Here is a 24,167-nt window from a genome sequence, read left to right on the forward strand (position 1 = left end):
AAATGTCCAAAAGTTGTGTTTTCTCCCCAATATTACACAGAAATAAATTATCTTAATCCATACCAGAGGTTGCATATCCGATCACCATCAAGTGAGATCATGAATGCGCTCAAGTCTGAGCAAAATATATCAAACTATAAACATTAAATGTTCGTAATGTTCCTACAATCGCCCTAAATATTCAGAAATGGTCACAAACTCACCAGGGCAAATGTCAAGGCCTCTGTGAATCCACCAGCTGCCATGTCTTGCCTCAGCAACTCAGACAACTTGTTCAGCGAAAACTAATGAAGATGAGATAAAAGCAATCAGGTGACCAGGCTGCAGACAGCTTCAGCAATCCCGGGCAGAAGGGGCACCTCGCAACTTAAGTGTGCTAAACCAAAAGGTGCAGAGGGCCAACCAATGCTACTCCGAAGACTCCACTATTTGAAATGCCAGGTAAGGAACCAGTACAAATTTGGGTCAAGTACTCATTAATTACAAATTAACTTTACACCTGTATTTTCAGGCATAAATAAGGGCTATCCTCCCAATTCACTAGTTATTTAACATGATAACTTTTTAAAATCTTGTTAAAAGCTATAACCTATGACTTATATTTATCAGACTTGTTAAACTTCATTTTAAATGATTTTTCTGATCAGTTATGATTGTGCTTTTCTAAAATGTTTAAATTTTTAAATTTTGTATAAGCAGTGATATCTATTGAAAACATGATTTTTCCAGTATATTTTTGTTTTCAACATCTTTTCTACAGCAGGAGACTATTTTGTGGTGCAGTGACTGTGTGCCTGCCGTTAAAAATCCCCATTAGGCTGGGCTATGCCGGGATGCAGCCCTCCCTCAAGGTAACCAAAGGTCTTGCCGCCGGTATTGCAGTCGGTATGTATCGTGATATATTCTTTTTTTTAAAATAAATTTAGAGTATTCAATTATGTTTCTTTTTTTTTTCCAATTAAGGGGCAATTTAGCGTGGCTAATCCACCTAACCAGCACATCTTTGGATTGTGGGGTGAAACCCACGCAGACATGGGGGAGAATGTGCAAACTCCATACGGACAGTGACCCAGGATTCGAACCCGGGGCCTCAGCGCGCAGTCTGCTAACCACTGCGCCACGTGCCGCCCCGTATCAAGATATATTCAATGACAGTAGCAAGTGCCGTCACCGGGTCGCTGACTGCAAAATCTGGGCCATTGACATGTAGTCACATCATCAAATAAGCTGCATTTCTTTACTACCAGCATACAGCTATAGTACTTACTTCTTACTTAAAAGTGGCACCAGGTGATTGTAGCTAAGTGGTAATTTGCTGATTGCAACCATTACTGTCGTAAAATATTAACTCCTATTGGAGAGATTATGATTTTTTGGCAATGCTCTCATCGGTCCAAGTATTTTGCAGCACTTAGTTACTTCTCAACTAAGACTTACAACTAATTACTTCAATTCACTTTGGAATTATTCTTATGCTTTTTTAAAAACATTTTTAAAAGCTGGATATCATGCAACACTGTCGATCCATTAATGCCAAGTTATAGAATTATGGAATATTGAAGCACAGTAAAAAAAAATTACCTTTCGACTCAACTCACCTAGATTAATTGCATTTTATGCTTGGTCCAGATATTCTTCAGTCAGCTTTTTCTCATGAACTTACTCATTGCCTTCGAAGATGTTTTATGCACTCTGCTTTAAGAATAGTTTACAGCAGAGAAATCCATTTTCTAATTATTTCTGTTCGAATCAGTTGATTCTAATTTTTCTGTAGTCCTTTTATTTATTTATTTTTTAAAATAATTTTTATTCAAAGTTTTCAACAACAAACTTTCTCCCAACAATAAAATAAACAGAATACAAAAATAAACAGAACCCCCCCCCCCCCCGCAATACAAAGCAATAAATTAATAACAATACAAAAAGCAAAAAAGTAACAGACAAACAGTCACAAAAACAACCTCCCTTAACAAATCCCTAACCACCCCCCCCGGGTTGCTAGTGAGGTTGACCACCCTCTAACGCTCCGCCAGAAAATCGAGAAAGGACTGCCACCGCCAGAAGAAGATCCCCTCAGGGCAAGCTTGACCTTCTCCAGCCTGATGAACCCGGCCATGTCAGTGACCCAGGCCTCCGGGCTCGGGGGCTTCGCGTCCTTCCACTGCAAAATAATCCTATGCTGGGTTACTGGACGCAAAGGCCAGAATGCCGGCCTCTCTCGCCTCCTGCACTCCCGGCTCCGATGCTACCCCAAAGATCGTGAGCCCCCAGTCTGGTTCCACTCTGGAACCGACCACCCTGGACAAGGTCCCTGCCACCCCCTTCCAGAACCCTTCCAACGCCGGACGCGCCCAGAACATGTGGGTATGGTTCGCCGGGCCACCCGAGCACCTCCCACATCTGTCCTCTCCCCCAAAGAACCGGCTCATCCTAGCCCCAGTCATGTGCGCAAGAAGAAGAGGAATTCGCCCTCCCCAGTGCGTCCGCCCACGTCCCCTTGTCGATCTCCTCCCCTAGCTCCACCTCCCACTTCGCTTTCAGTTCTTCCACAGAGGCCTCCTCCTCCTCCTGCATCACCTGATAAATTGCCGAGATCCTACCCTCACCGACCCACGTCCCCGAGAGCACCCTATCCAGTACCCCCCTAGGCGGCAGTAGCGGAAACTCGGCCACCTACAGTTTAACAAACGCCCTGATTTGCATATATCTAAAATTGTTCCCAGTGGGGAGACCCCACTTCCCCACCAACTCCTCTAAAGTCGCAAACTTCCAGTCGAGGAAAAGGTCCCTCATCTGCCTGGTGCCTGCTCTATGCCAACTCAAAAACCCACCACCAATTCTCTCTGGTGCAAATCGGTGATTGCCCCGTATCGGGGTCCAAACTGAGGCCTTCACCTCTACCCTGTGCCATCTCCACTGTCCCCAAATTTTGAGGGAAGCCACCACTACTGGACTCGTAGAATACCTTGCCGGGGGGAGTGGGAGCGGGGCCGTCACCAGCGCCTCCAAAGTCATTCCCACACAGGATGCCGCCTCCACCCTCCTCCATGCGGCACCCTCCCCCTCCATCACCCACCTACGGATCATTGCCATATTCGCAGCCCAGTAATACCCACACAAGTTGGGCAACGCCAACCCGCCTACCTCCCTGCCTCGTTCCAGGAATACCCTCCTCACCCTCGGGGTCTTGCGCGCCCACACGAACCCCAGAATACTCCTGTTAACTCTCCTAAAAAAAGCCTTCGGGATCAATATGGGGAGGCACTGGAAGAGAAACAAGAACCTCGGGAGCACGATCATCTTAACCGACTGGACCCTCCCCGCCAATGAGAGTGGCAACGCGTCCCACCTCTTAAACTCCTCCTCCATCTGCTCCACCAACCTCGAAAAATTTAGCCTATGCAGGGCCCCCCAGCTCCTAGCTATCTGGACCCCAAAATATCTAAAGCTCCTCACTGCCCTCTTCAACGGGAGCTCTCCTATCACCCTCTCCTGGCCCCCCGGGTGCAGCACGAACAGCTCACTCTTCCCCACATTGAGCCTATAGCCCGAAAAATCCCCAAACTCCCCAAGTATCTTCAGCACCTCTGGCATCCCCCCCCCCCCCCCCCCCCCCCGCCGGATCCGCAACGTACAGAAGCAAATCATCCGCGTACAGCGACAATCGGTGCTCCTCCCCCCACCGCACAATCCCCCTCCAGTTCTTCGATCCCCTCAGCGCCATGGCCACGGGCTCAATTGCTAATGCGAAGAGCAGGGGAGACAAGGGGCACCTCTGCCTCATCCCCCAGGACAACCGAAAGTCCTCCGACCTTCTCCCATTCGTCACCACACTCGCTACCGGGGCACTATACAGCAGCCTCACCCAACTAATGAATCCTCACCAAACCCAAATCTCCTCAACACTTCCCACAGGTAGCTCCACTCCACCCGGTCAAAAGCTTTCTCCGCATCCATCAATGCTACTATTTCCGCCTCCCCATCCGCCGACGCCATCATCATAACATTGAGCAGCCGCCGCACATTGACATTCAGCTGTCTCCCCTTCCCAAACTCCGTTTGGTCCTCGTGTATAACCATCGGGACCACATCTTCCACCCTCCTGGACAGTATCTTAGCAAACAACTTTGCGTCCACGTTGAGGCGCGAGATCGGCCTATAAGACCCACATTGGAGGGGGTTCGTGTCCGCTTCAGGATTAGTGAGATTATTGCTCTAGACATCGTCGGGGCAAAGCCCCCCCCCCCTTTCCTCGCCTCATTCAGGGTCCTCACAAGCAGTGGGCCCAGCAGATCTGAGACTTTTTTGTAAAACTCCACCGGGAACCCATCAGGCCCCGGTGCTTTCCCGGTCTGCATGCTCCCCAGTGCCTCTATCAGCTCCTCCACCTCGACTGGGGGCCCCAGACCCTCCACCCGCTCATCTTCCACTCTTGGGAACTCCAGCTTACCCAGAAAGCGGTCCATCCCGCCCACCTCCCTAGGGGCACTGACCAGTACAGCTCCTCATAAAAGGATCTGAACACCCCATTAATATCCCTACCACTCCGCACCAGTGACTCCTGCATCTGTGGCTCCCCCTATCTCTCTCGTTGCCTCCCGCTTCCGGAGCTGGTGGGCCAGCATCCGGCTTGCCTTCTCTCCGTACTCGTACACCACCCCCTGCACCCTCCTCCACTGCGCCTCCGCCTTCCGGATGGTCAGTATGTCGAACTCCGCTTGGAGACTGCGACGTTTCCTCAAAAGCCCCTCCTCTGGGACATCCGCATACCTCCTGTCCACCCTTACCATTTTTGCCACCAACCTCTCCCTCTCAGCACTCTCCCTGTGCGCCTGGATAGATATCAGCTCCCCTCTGACCACCGCCTTCAGCGCTTTTCAGACCACCCCAACTTGCACCTCCCCGTTGTCTTTGGCTTCCAAATACCCCTCTATGCTCCTACGGACCCGCCCGCATACTTCCTCCTCTGCCAGCAACCCCACATCTAACCTCCACAACGTGCGCTGATCCTTCCTCTCCCCCAGCTCCAGGTCCACCGAATGCGGAGCATGGTCAGATATGGCTATCGCCGAATACTCCGCCCCCACCACTCTCGAGATTAGCGCCCTGCTGAGGACAAAAAAGTCAATCCGGGAACAGGCCTTGTGCACATGGGAGAAAAAGGAAAACTCCCTACCCCCCGGCCTCAAAAACCTCAAGGGATCCACCCCTCCCATGAACCCCCTCAGCACTGAGGCCGCCGCCGGCCTCTTACCCGTCCTTGACCTCGAACGATCCAGGGCTGGGTCCAACACGGTGTTAAAATCCCCTCCCAAGATCAACCCCCCCCGTCTCCAGGTCCGGGATCCGGCTCATCATACGCCGCATGAAGCCCGCATCATCCCAGTTGGGGGCGTACACATTAACCAGAACCACCCGTTCCCCTTGAAGCCTACCACTCACCATCACATATCTCCCTGCGCTGTCCGCCACCACACTCGACACCACAAACATCAAGCTCTTGCCAACTAAAATCGCCACCCCTCGATTCTTCGCATCTAGCCCCGAGTGAAATACCTGTCCAACCCAACATCGTCTCAGTCTCACTTGATCCGCCACCTTAAGGTGCGTCTCCTGGAGCATGGCCACGTCCGCACCCAGCCCCTTCAGGTGCGCCAGGACCCGGGACCGCTTCACCTGTCCATTCAGCCCCCTCACGTTCCACGTGACCAGCCGAATCTGGGGGGTCTGCCCCCTCCCTCTGCGCCGGTCAGCCATAGCTCTCCCTCGGCTCACCATGTGCCCGCAGAACTCCCCAGGCCCGTTCCCCACGGTGGCAGAACCCCCTCCCAACCCCCCCGCTTCCTATCACCAGCAGTTCCACTTCAGCCGCAACCCGGTATCTCCCTCCCTATTCCCCCCAACCCCCCCAAAGCTAGGCCCCCCCTAGCTGCGTAACACCCTTCATTGTACTTCCGTAAATCAGCCGACTCCTGCTGACCCCAGCTTCTCCCGATGCAACACAACCACCACTCCCCCCCCACCCAGTGCCGACCCGCCTACTGCTCCTCCCGCGCTTCCATCCCGAACCCTGCCCTCCCGACCCAACATGTGGGAAAAGACGGGCACATGACCCCAAAGGATCACAAAACCACTCCCCAACCCTCCACCCATAAAACAAAAACAAAAAAGCACCCAAGTACACCAAAAGCAGTCCCAAAAATCGATAAAGCCGAACAGCAAAAAGGCATCATCAAGTACAATCAATAAAAGCAAAAGGATACCAAGGAGGACAAAGCCTCCGGACCATGTACATCATTCCCCAGCCCCCAGTTCGAGTCCAGCTTCATGCCTGGACAAAAGCCCAGGCCTCATCCGGAGAGTCGAAATAGAGCTGGCGGTCTTTATACGTGACCCAGAGGTGTGCCGGCTGTAACAGGCCAAACCTCACTCCCTTCTTGTGAAGCACTACCTTTGTCCGATTAAAACCAGCCCTTCTCTTTGCCACCTCCGCACTCCAGTCCTGATAGATCCCGATTTCCGCATTCTCCCACTTAGTATTCCTCTCCCTCTTCGCCCATCTCAGCACACACTCGCGGTCGACGAAGCGGTGGAAACGGACCAGCACCGCCCAAGGCGGCTTATTTGGCCTGGGTTTCCTCAGCAGCACTCGATGGGCACCCTGGAACGACCCCACGCCCATTAACGAGTTCAGCATCATAGGCACATAGGCCCCCAAATCCGAACCTTCCAGCCCCACCGGGAGGCCCAGAATCTGCAGGTTTTTCCGACGGGAGCGGTTCTCCATCACCTCCATCCTCGCTAACCACTTCTTGTGGAGTGCCTCGTGTGACTCCACCTTCACTGCCAGGCCTAGGAGTTTGTCCTCGCTCTCCGAGGCCTTTTGCTGTAGCTCCCGGATCTCCGCACCCTGAGCCGTCTGAGTCGCCGTGAGCTTGTCCAGCGAGGCCTTAAATGGCTCCAGGATCTCAGCTTTCAGCTCTCTGAAGCAGCGATGGAGCAGCTCCTGCTGCTCTTGTGCCCACTGCTGCCACGCTGCCAGTTCCCCACCCGCCGCCATCTTGTTTTTCCTGCCTCGCACCTTTCTCTGCTCCAAAGCCGATTTTTTGATCGCTCCGCTCCTAGTCCAATCCATCCACCGGCAGATAATCTTAGTGGAAGTGTTCCCATACGGGGAAAAGCCCAACCAATACCGCTACGGGCCCTTAAAAGAGCCCAAAAGACCGAAAATAGCTCCGCCTCACCGCAACCGGAAGTCCTTTCTGTAGTCCTTTGAAGAAACTGCATAATCACCCCATAATCACCCCTGATACAGCTCACCCCTGCATCCCCAACAATGCTCACAGGCCCTCACCACAGGGAGGATGGGGGGGGTGAGCAGCGTTGGAGGTGGGGGCTAGGAGAGGAGCGGAGTCGGAGTTGCAGTTGTGCTGGAGTATTTTGATGCTCCACCTGATTGACTTAGAACTGTGCTCCTGAGCCAGTTTTACTTCTGCTAGAAAAATCTCTGAGAACATCAGTGCCAAAACCAGGGTAAGTAGCTATCAGAAGTTCCTCTTTTCTGGTTAAACCAGCTCCCCTGAGTCTCCAATGCCATTGTGACTATCAATAGCAGCAGAACTCTCAGTTTCCGCTGCTATTGGGGTCGGAACATCTGAGCCATTAAGTGGTCATTTATTTCATTGATGGTTCTGGATCCTTGTTGCTGCGTTGGTCTGGATAGCGACAGTGACTACACCTCAACGAGGATTCACTAGCTGAGTGGACATTTGGAGCATCCCAAGATATAAATATAAATGTCAGTTCTTTCTTTCAGGTCAAAGGTATGTGTGAATAGTTATTTGTATTTACCTTCTTTTCCCAGATATTAAAACTTCTGTTATTTATCTTTGTTTTAATTTCTAACTCACCGTGCTAAGGCCAGGATTTGTAGAATCTTGATTAAATGCCAAGTTCCATCAGCCATTAACTCGGCTATGCTAATTACCTTTTTTAAATTTCGAGTGCCCAATTCTTTTTTTTTCAATTAAGGGGCAATTTAGCATTGCCAATCCACCTATCTTGCACATCCTTGGGTTGTGGGGATGAAACCCCCACAGACATGGGGAAAATGTGCAAATTCCACACGGACAGTGACCCAGGGCCAGGATTGAACCCGGATCCTCGGCGCCTTGAGGAAGCAGTGCTAACCACTGTGCCAAAATATGGCTAATTATCAATGGACAATTCAAATCTCTGAAATCCGATATTACAAGAATTTGTCTTCAAGAATAACTAAGACTCACCTGATTAGCTACAGTATAGGCTTTTGGAACTGTCATCTTGATATTATTGTAGCCATAGGCTATTGCTGCATCTTCTACAATATCACATGGATGGATGATGTCTGCTCTTGTGGGGGGGATTTCAATTTCTATTTGTTCCCCATCCCCCATCACTTTGGACTTTAAGTACATCCGAGTCAGCAATTTAGCAACAGACTTGGCTGTTTCACTACAGATAAAATGAAAATGCAATTTTAGAAATAGAAATAGAATTTTAAATTTTAAGACAACTTCAGCTAATCAAATATATTAATTTTAATAACTTACTTGATTCCTATTCGTTTGTTAATAAAGTCTGCACTTAGAATCTCTTTCCTGTACCCCAGCTCCTGCAAAAAAAGAACAAAAGTTGCCACGTGATATTTTAATACTCTTTTAACCACAACCACATTTCTTCCCTCCTCTCCGTCCTATTCTGGGGAAAGATTTCCTGGGTTCCACTAAGCCAGTCACAATCGCGTTGGGAAACCTGGCACTTATCCCAGATCACATCAACAATTCACAAGTAACATTTGTGCCACACAAGTACCAGGCAATGACCAACCTTAATAAGAGAGAATCTAACCACTTCCTCTTAACATTCAATGTCATTACCATCACGGAATCCCCCATCATCGGCATCGTGAATACCCAAAGCCTGCCCACCATCTACAAGGCACAAATCAGGAGTATGATGGAATACTCTCTACTTTCTTGGATGAGTGTGGCTCCAACAACACTCAAGTAACATTACCAAAGCAAAGAAGCCCACTTGGTCACCCGTCCACCACCTCAAACATCCATTCCCTCCAACAACAACACAACGGCAGCAGTGGTGTACCATTGATTCACCTCAGCAACTCACCAAGGCTTCTTTGACAGCTCCTTCCAAACATGCAACCTCTACCACCTACAATGTGGGAACACCACAGCCTGCAAATTCCCCTCCAAGTAACACACCATCTTCACCTGGAACTATATTGCCATTCCTTCAATGCTGCTCGGTTACAATCTTGGAACTCCTTCCCTAACAGCACTGTTGATGTACCTGCATAACATGGACTGCTATTAAGGAAAATAAGGAAAAGGCAATAAATACTGGCTTTACCAATAACGCTCACATCTCATGAACAAATAAAATAAAGGCAGACGCCAACATCGATTTAGATGAATCATAATCCGCAAGAAAAATTACATTTGTGTAGTGCTGACACTAACAACCCTGCAACAGGAAAACCAGAACAAGTAATAGTTGTTGTAATCTGAAAATTATCAAGGAGTGCTATACAATATATTTGGACAGCAGAATCTAGAATCCTAGTTGAACGACCTTGTAGTTTTCATACTTGAAATAAAATAATTCTCAGTGCTGGTCCATTTCAAGTACATTTTGCTTCTTTATAATTATATGGGAGTTCTGTTTAATAGGCATACATTTTTTTTAATTTTGTAATTATAAATCTTGAAGTGCAAAATGGATTACATTTTGAAAACTTATTACAATCAAGTTTGAAACAAACCGATTTGGAATGAAATTCATGGTTTTGATCCCTCGACCTCTGGGCTATGGGCCCAACATGCCTCCGCTGCACCACTCTGCTACTTGAGTATAATTTATAACAACTTGATAATACAAGGTTTGTAGCAAATGCGTATTATGACATTACAAAGGGAAAGGAAGATTATTCTTCAGCTAATAACCTTCAAAACTGTGAAAGTTATATTTTTGTGAGGTTCTTAATTCATTATTTCAAATTGCTTCCATGGCAGCCACCTCAAATAGTAAGTTACCCTGATTGCTTACGCCAGGGCGCAACTCGGAATGGAAAAAAGGTGCGACTGCAATGTTGGGCATTTTTCATAATTCAAGTATTGATAGCACAACTCTTCTGTTTATGAACCATTACACCTTTTGGAACTCCTCTTGACAGTACAGCAGCTCACAAAGTGACCACTTTTATTTCTCTGATTCTGCACAGTTGAGTTCATTTGTTTCTTCAATGATCAGCATGACACATACATTAGACCATAAGACCTAAGAGCAGAATTAGGCCACTTGGCTGATCGAGTCTGCTCCGCCATTCAATCATGGCTGATATTTTCTCATCCCCATTCTCCTGCCTTCTCCCCATAACCCCTGATCCCCTTATTAATCAAGAGCCATATGTCCAATGCCTGCCTAATTTTCCAACATTTAAAAAAATTTATTTAAGTATATTAATTCAAATAAACAAATAATAACATCTGTAGACTTACAAATTCAATATTATGCAGATAATTAAAAATTTGGACAGCATAAACACACAGCAGCAAAGCCTATGTGCTGCAATACGATCGATTATCCTTTTCAATTCTCTGGAATTAGTAGCCATGATGTGGAGGTGCCGGCGGTGGACTGGGGTGGGCACAGTAAGATGTGTTACAATAGCAGGTTAAAGTCCAACAGGTTTGTTTCGAATCACTAGCTTTCAGAGCGCAGCTCCTTCATCAGGTCACCTGAAACAAACCTGTTGGACTTAAACCTGGTGTTGTAACACTTCTTACTGGAATTAGTAGTTTGAGTGTTAACTTGGTACAACATACTTTACAATTTTAGAAATGTAGAGTTGTTTTGGAGGTCACATCCAGTCCTGATAATGTTAGGCGGTTAGGTGATTGTGATCAAAGGTATTGACTATACACTTACACAATAAAAACGATAGCTCATTATACTTACTGGGTAAATATACGTTTCTTCATTAGGATAAATCACCTGTGCAGCCTCAACTCTGTAAAACAGATAAGAATTTTAATTCAAGATAAATCTCCAGCAACTCAAATGCACTTGATAATTACACATATGTCGTGATAAAAGCCAAAAACTATCCAATGTCAATAGCTTCTTTGAGAATGAGAGACAAATGGCAGCAATTTGCATTAGAAGTGTAAAAATACACTTTAACTGCTTAAACCCCAATCTTATTTTGGCAGAACATTAATTAATTTCTATACACATCAACATATTTTTTCATCAATTAAGAATACAAACTTTTAATTTAGACACTCAGCGGGAAAAAAATCCAATTTTAGCCTCTTGAACATCTCAGATTTAAATTGTTCCATCATTGGTGGCAGTGCCTTTGGCTGTCAGAGCCCTCAGCTCACCCGGAATCTTTCCATCTCTCTCACCCTTCCTTCAAGATATTCCTCAAAATCTCTCACTTCGACCAAGTTTTAAAAGGGGGATTTAATAAATTTAAACTTGATTTAATTTAATTAATTTAAGGGCAGAACGGTGGCGCAGTGGGTTAGTCCTGATGCCTCACGGCGCCGAGGTCCCAGGTTCGGTCCCGGCTCTAAGTCACTGTCCGTGTGGAGTTTGCACATTCTCCCCATGTTTGTGTGGGTTCTGCCCCCACAACCCAAAGATGTGCAGGCTAGACAGATTGGCCACGCTAAATTGCTCCTTAATTGGAAAAAATGAATTGGGTACTCTAAAATTGAAAAAAACAAATTAATTAATTTAGTTGAATATAGCATAATTACTGGAACCTGAATGACTCCATATGTGACTCTGTGTTATATCTTGTTTTGGTTGGCAGCACGGTGGCGCAGTGGGTTAGCCCTGCAGCCTCACGGCACCGAGGTCTCAGGTTCGATCCCAGCTCTGGGTCACTGGCCGTGTGAAGTTTGCACGTTCTCCCTGTGTTTGCGTGGGTTTAACCCCCGCAACCCAAAGATGTGCAGGCTAGGTGGATTGGCCATGCTAAATTGCCCCTTAATTGCAAAACATTAGTTGGGTACACTAAATTTATAAAAAATATAAAAATTAAATATCTTGTTTTGATGATGCTCCTGTGAAGCGAAGTGGGATATTTTAGTTCATTAGTCACGCTAAATAAACTCAAATTGTTGTTGCTGTGGGTATCATCTTTGGAAGTACTTACGTAAACGGTTTCTCGCAGTACTCACTGAACATTGTGACAATCGTATCCAACACTATTTTTGCCTGTGACAAGAGAGAGTCATCCATTTAATTCAAGTTTAGCAAAATGTGACAAAGTATAATCAAAACCAAATGTGAAAATGTATGAAACAACCAAACACTGGTGTACTTACTTTAGTGCGATCAGTTGCGGTGCATTCAATAAAAACGTTCTGTGTGTTGAGTGTTATTTTGCTGTGATCGCCTAGCAAATCAAAGTATTCAAAAAGGTGACTCCAAGAATTAGAATCTGCAGTCAACAACTGGCATTATGAAAATTCACGTTATTCTAATCAAATGCATTTGTTTCAAACTGTCTAATCGTTCTGTTTCTGGTATAGTCATCGCTTCCTTGTGGATCCTTGGTTCAGCCACGATTACAAAGTCCCAGGTTTCGGCACCCTTACTTTAGGGAGTATATAAGGGCATTGGACAACAACAATTTATACTGCCCGAGAAAAGAAATGTTGACTGGTGGCAAGACAGCTCTGATTGGTCAAGGCATGGCCATGGCAATTGCTCCAAAAATTATTGAAAGATGGTGCAATGTCCGGACATATTCTTTTTGCCTGAAGAGGACAAATCCCTGCACATGAATATATGCAGCTTCTCGTAATCAGCTCTTTCGGTTTCATATTGTGTAAACTGTTGTTCTCTATTGAAATTTGGCATTCTTGCACCTGTCCTGATGACTGCCAGATGAAAAGTCTCAACAGCATATCTTTTTTTCAGCAATACTGATGGGCTGTACCAAGAATATTACAGAATTGTGTAAATCTGGAATACCACCACCCTTCCCTCTCCCAATATCACTGGTCCCCATCCTACCGAAGGCTGAGAATAGGTAGTCAATCGAAATGTTCAAAACAGGGGACATAGAAATTTTGGCAGGGAGGGTATCAAGGGATATGAAGAAAAGGCAGGTAAAATTGAACAGAGATGCACATTAGTTATGATCTAATCAAATGGCGAAACAGGCTTGTGAGGCTGAATGGCCGAGTCACATTTTTATTTTTGGTAGTTTCAAATGTCATGTCTCCACAAGCAGTACACATACAGAGATACGCTGCCATAGCAGAAATATTGTAAATGTTCTACTTACAACTTATTGAATTTATTTAGTGAAGAACAAAGCCATACAGAGCAGAAAGGTCACAGATTTAACATCCAGCCTCTATTGAATTACTGCGTTTGTGGGAAATTACTGGAACAGCAGGAAGTGCACTATAAATAACCTCATGAACCCTGGCTCAGGGAGAGAAAACTGTGTCATGGGCCCTGTTCCTGAAAGTTTTCCAGCAATTCCTCTGAGGAGTGCATGTGTGTGGATCACGTTTGTAGTGATTTCCCATAGTTGAATTAGCCATCAACAATCAACATTAACAATGATTAATGTTGCTGCTCAGATATATGCATATGCAGCTACACAGTAGCCTGGAAGGTACTGTCTGGGTCTTGTCTGAGTTGAATACCATGCGTGTGTAGCTACATACAAGAATTAAATTTGACAGTGGGGCAAGAAAAAATAATCAAAGAAGATTCAGAGTCAATAAATCTGCATGCCAGCTCTGGTTAGGATGACAATGCTGTTCAGCATGGTGATTGAAGGTTCTGGTATGTCCCTACGAAATCTGACTGGAACTGAATCAATACTAGCTACTGAGACTGACTCAACCTGTGGAATCATTGAGACAATGAGCAGCACTTTTTGCCTGATTGGGTGGGTCAGTCAAGTATGTTTCCCCACTGGTGACAACTGACTAAGGGTGCAACTTGCACTTTTCAATCGGGAGACCCTCAGAGACCATAGCCCCAGGCAGTGCTACTGGGAGCACAGTGTGAGAGTAGAAGTCATAGATGTCTGTCGCACAGAAAAGGCCCTTTGGCCCATCATGTCTACGCCAGTCAAAAACAATCCACTAAGTATTCTAATCGCATTTTCCAATATTTGGCCCATAGCCCTGTATGCCTTTGCACATCTAAATATTTCTTAAATGTTATGAGGGTCACTACCTCCACCACCCCTTTAGGCAATGAGTTCCAGGCTCCCACCACCCTCTGGTTGAAAAGGATTTTTCTCACATCCTCCCCAAACCTCCTGACCCTTACCTTAAATTCATGCCCTCTGGTCACTGATCCCTCCACCAAGGGGAAACATTTCTTCCTGTCTACTCTATGCCCCTCATAATTTTATACATCTCAATCATGGTCCCCCTCAGGTCTCCTCTACTCCAAGGAAAGCAACCCAAGTCTATCCAATCTCTCTTCATAAGTAAAACTCTCCAGCCTACGGAACATCCTTATAAATCTCCTCTGCACCCTTTCCAGTGCTATCGCATCACTCCTATAATGTGGATTCCAGAACTACACGCAATACTCTAGCTGTGACCTAACCAACGTTTTATACATTTCTAGCATAACCTCCCTGCTCTTAAACTCTGTGCCTCGGCTAATAAATGCAAGTGTACCAAATGCCTTCATAACCATTGTATCTACCCTGCCCTGCTACCTTAAGGGACCAGTGTACATGCACACCAAGGTTCCGCTGATCCTCGGTGATTCCCAGGGTCTTGCCATTTATCATGTATTCCCTTGCCTTGTTTATCCTGCCGAAGTGCATCACCTCACACTTATCCGGATTGAATTCCATTTGCCACTGATCAGACCATCTGACCAGCCCGTCTATATCCTCCTGTAATCTAAGTCTATTCTCCTCAAAATTTACCACCCCACCAATTTTTGTATCATTCACAAACTTACTGATCAACCCTCTTACATTGATGTCTAAATAATTTATATAAATCACAAACAGCAAGGGCCACAACACTGATCCCTTTGGGACCCCACTGGATACAGGTTTCCAGTCAGAAAAACATTCCTCAATCATCACCCTCTGCTTTCTGCCAATAAGTCAATTCTGGCACCAATTTGCCGAGGTTCCTTGGATCCCATGGGCTCTTACCCTCGTCATCAGTCTCCCATGTGGGACCTTATCAAAAGCCTTGAAGTCCAAATAGACAACGCCAAATGCATTGCCCACTTCCACACAACTGGTCACCTCTTTAAAAAATTCAATCAAGTTGGTCAGACATGACCTCCCCTTAACAAAACCATGCTGACTGTTCTTGATTAATCCCAGCCTCTCCAAATGCAGATTAATTGCTTCCAATAGTTTCTCCACCACTGAGGTCATACTGACTGGCCTGGAGTTTCCTGGTTTATCCCTTCCTCTCTTCTTGAATAATGACACCACGTTGGCTACCTTCAGACCTCCAGCACCTCTCCTGAGGCCAGAGATGAGTTGAAAATCATTGCCAGCCCCCCTGCTATTTCCTCTCTTGTCTCACTCAACAGCCTGGGATACATTTCATCTGGCCCTGGAGATCTATCTACTTTTAAACAAGACAGATCTCCTCTCTGCCTATGTAAATTCCTTTAATTTTATCATAGTCCCAGTCCCTGTTTTCTATACTCACACCTTTCACTAGTGAACACCGACATAACGTATCCATTCAGAACCCGACCTATGTCCTCCAGCTACTAACACAAATTACCACTGTGGTCCTTACTGGACCCTACTCTTTCCCTAGTTATCCTTTGACCCTTAATGTACTTGTAAAACTTAGGATTTTCTTTATTTTGCCTGCCAGTATCATTTCAGGTCCTCTTTTTGCTCTCCTAATTTTATTTTTAAGTTCCCTTTTGTACATTCTATATGCCTCTAGGGCTTCTGCTGTTTTGAGCCCTCGATATATACCATAAGCCTCCCTTTATCTCCTTATCCAATGCAGTATATACTTCAATATCCAGGATTCATTACATTTGTTGGTCCCACCCTTTTCTTGATTGGAACATGTTGGCCCTGAACTCTCCCTATTTCCTTCTTGAATGCGTCCCACTGTTCTGTCTTTTACCCAAAAGTATCTGCTCCCAGTCCACTCTGGCCAAATGATACCTGATCTTATTAAAATCGGCCTTCTTCCAGTTTAGGATTTTGATTTCAAGCCTATCCTTGTTCTTCTCCATAAGAATCTTGTATCTAACAGAGTTATGATTGCTGTCTGCAAAACATTCCCCCACTGATACTTCAACTACTTGCCCGGCTTTATTACCTAAAATTAAGACCAGGACCAACCCCTCTCTTAGAGGACCTTCTACCTACTGGTTTAAAAAGTTCTCCCGGATGCATTTTAAGAATTCCAGTCCCTCTAAACCTTTTACATTATGACTACCCAATTAATGTTGCGATGGTTGAAATCCTCTATTATCACTATCCTATTATTTTTACACTTCTGAAATGCAATAATAATAATAATAATAATAATAGCTTATTGGCACAACAAGGCTTCAATGAAGTTACTGTGAAAAGCTCCTAGTTGCCACATTCCAGCATCTGTTCAGGGAGGCCGGTACGGGAATTGAACCCGCGCTGCTGCCTTGTTCTGCATTTCAAGCCAGCTGTTTAGCCCACTGTGCTAAACCATCCCCTATGTGCCTGCATAGCTGCTTTTTTATTTCTTCTGGACTATTGGGGGGCCTATAAAATATTCCCAGCAATATGATTGTTCCTTTATGTTTTTTAAGTAATACCCATATGGCTTAATTTGAAAAGACTTCTAAATTTGTCCTTCCTTACTGCTATAATTAATTCCCTGATCTAAATTGTGACACTCCCTCCTTCCCTGTCTCGCCTGAAGATCCTATATCCTGGAATATTGAGCTATCAATCCTGCCCCTCTTTTAACCATACCTCAGTGACAGCAATTACATCAGTGCCCCATGCCCTCAACTCATCAGCATTTTTCAGCAGAATCCTTGCATTAAAATAAATGCCATCCAATCTTGCCAAACTCCCTTGTGACTGAACTGGTCTAGAAATTCTTTGCCTTTCTGACTCACTTGATGTCTCTTCTAATTTTGGCAGTGCATCTATCCCTGCTGAACCTTCTCTCAGGATCCCATTCCCCTGTCATGTTAGTTCAAACCCTCCCCAAGTCAGTAGACTTGGAAAGGCGTTGGAAGCATTTGGTGGGTGAGGGGCCCACCACACCTTGGGGGAGGAGGACCCCGACCGGAAAGAGACAAGCCCCTCCCCTGCACCTCTTCAACACCTGAGCAGGGTAACCTGCTGGGCATTTCCCCCACATCCCCCTAACCTGCCTCCTGACTTTCTCTCGCCAGCCTAGAAATTGTAGCTAGGTGGGAAGAGGCACTGAATTAGCCTCTACCATTGGGGTGAGGGTGGGTCTTTGCAGACCTTCCCCTCCACCCTCATAAAAAGGCACAGGTCTTCAGCAGGTGGGAAGACACCCTGAGGAATTTAACAGGCTGCCCCCCAGGTGCAAACCAGCTGGTATGGATCTGTAGAATTCTGCCCTGTGTGTTCAGGTGGGATGGGGTAGCAGATAAAATTGGGAAAAGAGATGCAGTGGACATTAAATACTTAATGTGGAAAAATTGGGCCAGTAAAAGCAGATGTAATACAAGCTCAAAAATAATTCCACAAATAGCATACTATACTCACCATTTATGATAGGTGGCATGGAAAGAACTATGCCATTGCTGTCATAAATAATAGGATAAACTGGCTTATCTTCAATGATATGCAAATAATGGCGAAGGTGATTGTCCGTCTGAAAATCAAATCAAATTAATCTGAGCATTTTCAGGACCAGGACCATTGGGTAAATTATGGGTCCAGTAGATACCATTGAAGTTTTGCTTCTTTCATTTTTAAAAAGACACTGTGAACAGTAACATGAATATACATGCAGTAACTTTATCAAACTATTTTGGATTAAACTCAATATATATTTTTGCTGTTTAAAGTACAGCCCAATATCGGAAATGCATGGCACTGCACAACATATTAGTGAAGATCAACTGAACAACAGGTGCAATGAACAGTTTTGTAAAAGCAGATGTTATACCAGTGCTTTGGCAAATTTAAGCAGCAGCCAAAAGCACATTTTTGTGTGGTATGTTAGGGAAATGGAGTTGGAAAAAGCAATTATTCCCACAATACATTTTCAATAGGTGCCAAATGCAGGCTGAATTCCATGAGACTATTTGGTGGGGATCTGGTATCAATGAAATACTGCCCCACTTCACAGGATTAAAAGACTGTTAATATTTGCAAACGTTTCCAAGTCATTTGTTTTACAAATCATGCTTTCATTCTTAAAATAAATCGTAATTCACTTTCAACTTCATTATTTGCCATTCAGAAATCAGTGATTTTTTTGCAAGTGTTGCCTAACGCATCTGCCATAACTTCAGCACAAGTCTGTGGAAACTCTGGTATAACTCTGAGATTTCCATGGTTCTTTTAAGTTACAGCAGACAAGTGGGAAAGTCCCTCGAGTCCCACTTAGTTAATACCATTTTATTTAATAATCTAGGTATTTTAGCTTTCTCTAATATGCATCCTTTGTAAATCCTATTTACTGCATAACCTCGATTATCCATTCTGATTTTAAATGAGCACAATCATTAGATGCACAAATATTATCAAAAATCAAAACTTTGCCTTGCACAATGTTAATGTCCGAGTGAATCACACGAATTAATAGCAACACATTAGATTGAGGATACCTCTTGGCGGGAAAGGATTCCTTGCACAATTGATTGTTCAGTGTGCTACTTTCATTTAAGGCAAGGTATTTTTGGATTCCAATGTGCTGTGTCAACAAGATGAGAAATCATGTATCCAGGGATGCAATTTTTCCTATAATGTTTGAGCATTCAGTGCTGGAAAGAACTTGCATATGTACAGTGCCTGGCATGCCCGAGGACCTTGCGAATCACTTTACAACTAATCAGTTACTTCTGAAGTGCACTCAATAAGCATTGCTGCACAATGGAACATTTCCTGTCCCTGTAAACTATTTTATAAGGGTACAATTTTTCAAGTTGAAAAAAATTAAGGTGCATGTCTCCTACATATTAACCCCTAGAAATGGTAGTTTAAAGTTAATTATTCATCAGCAATAGATAATTTCTCCATTGAGGTTTTGTACATTTATTTTAAATTGTTGCCAGAACAATCACTGTACTTAAGTAAAACATTATGGCTGAAATTATTTCTTACCCTATAAAGATCCATAAGTTCTGAAGCCGTGTATTCCTTTGACTGGTTTAACGGTTTGAACTTAATTTCAGAGGGTGGTTTTGCTGTATACGTAAAGGGTCCAGACACTGTATCCAGATCATGTGTTCCGATAGCAACCAGAGCTCGCTTCCTACAGAAACATTTATGCACAAATTATTTTCTCAAATTTTATTTCAGATCTAAACTTTCAGATCTACAACTCGAACACAGCTAAGTGCAACACAAGATTGAGCAGCTAAAACATGAAAATATTTTGCCTTATGAGTATTTCCATATGCCATGTCTGAGATGTGAGAGACGTGGCTCTAAACTGCATTGAAAAAATTAGGAGATACAAATTTTCCCTTCTGGTCGTTTCATGGAGGATTAATTGGGAAGTAAGGGCACGGGTAGTCTCACCTGCAGATGTTTTGATGCAGTTTCTCTTGCAGCTCAATGAAACTGTCATAGCGATCCTTGGTAAACTTAATATCACGAAGGACAGCTGCTACAGCATGTGGACGGACCTGTGCAGTCTACAAAAAGAAGATAATGACAATTGGGCACAACAACAATGAGGCTATGGATTGTGACTGTAACAGATCGAACATTCCATGGTCATGGCTGCAGAACGTCAAACAACATTTTTGGATACTACTCCTCCCTTCACAGAAATAATTACTCATTTAAACTTTTCTATTCAATTCCTGGTCACTGTTGAGTTATCTGATCACAAATAGAACAAGAATAATAATCTGTATTTGTCACAAGTAGGCTAACATTAAGACTGCAAGAAGTTACTATGAAAAGCCCCTGGTCGCCAATTCCGGCGCCTGTTCGGGTACACAGAAGGAGAATTCAGAATGTTCAAATTATCTAACAGCATGTCTTTCAGGACTTGTGGGAGGAAACCAGAGCACCCAGCGGAAGGCCACGCCAGACACAAGGAGAATATGCAGACTCCAGACAGACAATGACACAAGCCATGAATCAAACCTGGGACCCTGGAGCTGTGAAGCAACAGTGCTGATCACTGTGCTACCGTTCTGCCCGATAGAGAACTATATAATTTGTCTAAATCTTACTGTTTTTTAGCGGAGAACAACCTGCCAGGTTTTGCCTTCCTGATCCCCATCCAGTAATAATTAGTGGAAGTGTAAATGTGCATATTAAATGTTGGAGAAAACAACATCAGGCAGGACCGTAAAATTTACCGTGGTCACATTGACGCACTTATCACAAGAGTTCACACATGTGGGGCAGCACAGTTGCACAGTGGTTAGCACTGTGGCATCACAGCGCCAGGGTCCCAGGTTCGATTCCCGGCTGGGTCACTGTCTGTGCGGAGTCTGTACGTTCTCCCCGTGTCTGCGTGGGTTTCCTCCCACTAGTCCCAAAAGGCGTGCTGCTAGGTAATTTGGACATTCTGAATTCTCCCTCTGTGTACCGGAACAGGCATTGGAATTTGGCGACTAGGGGATTTTCACAGTAACACTGCAATGTAAGTCTACTTGTGACAACAAAGATTATAAAAGTGTGATACCCATGAAACTGTAGCCAGCAAGAAATCATGCATGGAGAAAAGGGGGTACAGAGGAAAAAGAATCAAAACAAATGCTTTCTTCAAATGCAGGAATCTGGTACAATAGGTTTGCTTGACATTCTCTCATTTTTGGGACGTCCATTCAAATCCATCCCACTGGTCTGGGAAACACAAATGTCACTAGTTTGGGATACACAAATATCACATGCCTGCAGGAGTTCGGGTCCAGAAATATTGTTTGCAGAGTTTAAGCTCTTTCACTGTACATTTATATCTGGCTTGGCAGTTCATAATGCTGACATTAAGTGCATGAAATGTACAAACATTCCATTTTTAAAGACTAACACCTTAATCTTGGACATATATATTTTTTTCAAATAAAGAAGTATTTGTTTCAAGGTTTGGTTTGAAATTTTGGTACAAGTAGCAGGTAGGTTTTTTTTGGAAATTGCTTAAAATCCTATTAATTATGCAACTTTTATATACTTCACTTTACTAGGCAATAACCCTCTTCTTACCTCTTCGGCAATAATTAATTTCTGCATGTCTCCATTAGGTGGCCCTACTCTTGTGTACCTTGGAGCTTCAATTCTGTTTGGGTCAAGTGAAAATTAGAGAATGGTCATCACCATATTTCAGAAGCAATGAGAACCTTAAAGTGTTAATAACTTCATGACAAATTATATATGAGAGCAGTAATTAGTCCACAGAACAAAGAAGATTATAAGTAATAAAACATTAGGGAATGTTGAATAAAAACAGAAAATGTTGGAAATATTCAGCAAGTTAATCAGCGCCTGTGGAGAGGTTGATGACATTTAAGGTTGATGACATTTCATAATTACTGGGAAAAGTTATTGCCCATATATTTCCCATCCCTGAGGGCATTTAAGAGTCAACCACATTGCTGGGTCTGGAGTCACAAATAGGCCAGACTGTGTACGGACAACAGATTTCCTTCCCTGAGGGACATTAATGAACCAGATGGGTTGTTAAGACAACTGACAATGGTTTCATGTTTCATGGTCATCACTCGACTTTTAATTCCAGATTTTGTATTGAATTCAAATTCCACCATCTGCCCAGGCAGGATTCGAGCCCAGGTTCCCACAGCATTACCCCGGGCCTCTGGATTACTAGTCCAGCAACAATACCACTGTGCCAATGCCTCCCCTAAAACCTAAGATAGAGAAAAGGGAATGGGGGGGTGGGAGAGAGTTGTCAGGAATGGACAAAAAGGAAGGTGTGCGTTTGGATGCGAGACCGAAGACATTAAATAAGAACGAGCTTCTGGTGTAAGGCCAAAGGGAGGGGTAAAGGGGTAAGTAAAGAAACAAAAGATGTGCATGGAGGAGGTGTGAATGGCAGAATTATCAAAGCTGCTGTCCAAAAGCAAAAACAAAAGAAAACAAGAGAGTGAAATCAAAATGGAAACAAATTTGGGACAGAAGTTATGATCAGAAATTGCTGAACTCAATGCAGAGTCTGGAAGATTGTAAAGTGCCTCATCGAAAGATAGAGTGCTGTTAGGGTAGAGGGGTCAATTACTAGGGGGCATAGGTTTAAGGTGCAAGGGGCAATGTTTAGAGGAGATGTACGAGGCAGATCTTTTAGATAGAGGGTAGTGGGTGCCTGAAACTCGCTGCCGGAGGAAGTGGTGGAAGCAGGGACGATAGTCACGCTTAAGGGGCGTCTTGACAAATACATAAATAGGATGGGAATAGAGGGATACGGATCCCGGAAGTGTAGCAGATTGTAGTTTAGACGGGCAGCATGGTCGATGCAGGTTTGGAGGGCCGAAGGGCCTGTTCCTGTGCTGCACTTTTCTTTGCTCCCTAAGCGAACAGTGAACTTCAATAGAACACTGCAAGAGGCATTAGAGCAACGTGGAGAATCAAATAGCCATGGAAAGGTGGTGGAGAAAGGGAAGAGAATGCTGAAGGTGAGTGAGGTGTGGACAGGGTGGCATGGAGGGAATAGTCTTCTTTTGGAACACTGAAAGAGAAGGGGGAGATATGTTTGGTGGTGGCATCACTTTTCAGGTGGTAGAAATTGGGGATGAAAATAACGGGGTGGAAGATGAGGACAAAGCGAACCCCAGCATGATTCTAGGAGAGAAGGATAGGGAGGCCAACAGCATAAATGTGGGAAATGAGACAGATTGTTTGATGATCCTTTCTCTTTGTAGGTTTTGGATTTAGTCTCCTTTTTCTGATGCTTTTACTTTCAGACAGCAGCTGCTCAACATTCTGCTGTTCACACCTCCTCTAAACACATCTTCTGTCTTTACTTGTCCCATTACTACTCCCTTTGGACTTGAATCAACTCTTGACATTTAATCTCTCCTGTCTTCCACCTTATCTCAGACCTCTGTTTTTGTCCTTTTTCCACCCTCCCCTTTACACGTTTAAAATCTGTTACATCTCTAACTTTAGCCACTTATGATGAAAGGTCACTGACTTAAACATTAACTCTGTTTCTCTCTCTCCACACCTAATGAGGATTTCCAGCAATTTATGTTATTATTTCTGATTTCCCAGCAGCCACAGTGTTTTGCTTTTGCATCACAAAATATTACCTGTCCTTGAAGACCTGCAATCCACGGACCAATCCTTCCAGGCATAAAAGGTCATAGCGGTTGGCAGGAACATCGATTTTATACAGTACCACATCAGATGCACCTTCTGCTTTTCCATCTCCCTGTTCTCGACTTATAATGTCCTTTTCAGATGTCTGCAAACAAAGAACCAAGTATACAACAGCTGCAAAATATTTGTTTTGAATTGATAAGAGCATCCTGCAGCATCCTGCAGCATCCACCTCCCACCAACCTGAGGTTGTGAAAGGCATTAGATAATTGTGATATAGATCAGCAAAGTGTCAGTTTTGACCCCACAGCTGTGTCATCAGCTGATCTCAGCCAGTGTGGGAATCCAAACCAGGCTTCAGCAGATCCAAGCTCTGGTTAGTGAATGTGTGGGGATTAAAAACAGCCCGGAGTCATCCTCCCTATCAGTATTCACTGATTCCAAATCGAAAATGTGCATACATTAGGTTAGGTTCAGGTATGGTGCTTCATATGGTTGAGTAGCTTAAACTCATACATGAAGAATGGTTATTACACAAAGAAGTGGAAGGCAGAGAGGATTGTACCCCAACTACAATGAGCACCTGGAGGAGAAGGGGGGAAAGAAAATCCTCCTTTCCGTTAGTGCACCATTCATTCCCGGACCATACATAAACACAAATTTGGCAACAATTTACTAC

General features: G+C 44.5%; 1 protein-coding gene across 1 annotated transcript in view; it reads right to left on the reverse strand.

Moving 5' to 3' along the window:
- farsb (phenylalanyl-tRNA synthetase subunit beta) overlaps nt 1-24,167 on the reverse strand; it is a 69,215-nt gene that overhangs the window by 40,319 nt on the left and 4,729 nt on the right. The window contains exons 3-13 of the mRNA XM_038815775.1: nt 23,479-23,633; nt 21,419-21,491; nt 19,778-19,893; nt 19,358-19,508; nt 17,792-17,900; nt 12,402-12,472; nt 12,230-12,291; nt 11,020-11,071; nt 8,592-8,653; nt 8,286-8,493; nt 204-284 (exon numbers count right to left, since the gene is read on the reverse strand). Coding sequence (XP_038671703.1) covers nt 204-284; nt 8,286-8,493; nt 8,592-8,653; nt 11,020-11,071; nt 12,230-12,291; nt 12,402-12,472; nt 17,792-17,900; nt 19,358-19,508; nt 19,778-19,893; nt 21,419-21,491; nt 23,479-23,633 — 1,140 coding nt within the window. The remainder of the gene's footprint in view (nt 1-203; nt 285-8,285; nt 8,494-8,591; nt 8,654-11,019; nt 11,072-12,229; nt 12,292-12,401; nt 12,473-17,791; nt 17,901-19,357; nt 19,509-19,777; nt 19,894-21,418; nt 21,492-23,478; nt 23,634-24,167) is intronic.

Source organism: Scyliorhinus canicula, chromosome 13 (assembly GCF_902713615.1).
Source record: "Scyliorhinus canicula chromosome 13, sScyCan1.1, whole genome shotgun sequence".
Lineage (NCBI taxonomy): Eukaryota > Metazoa > Chordata > Chondrichthyes > Carcharhiniformes > Scyliorhinidae > Scyliorhinus > Scyliorhinus canicula.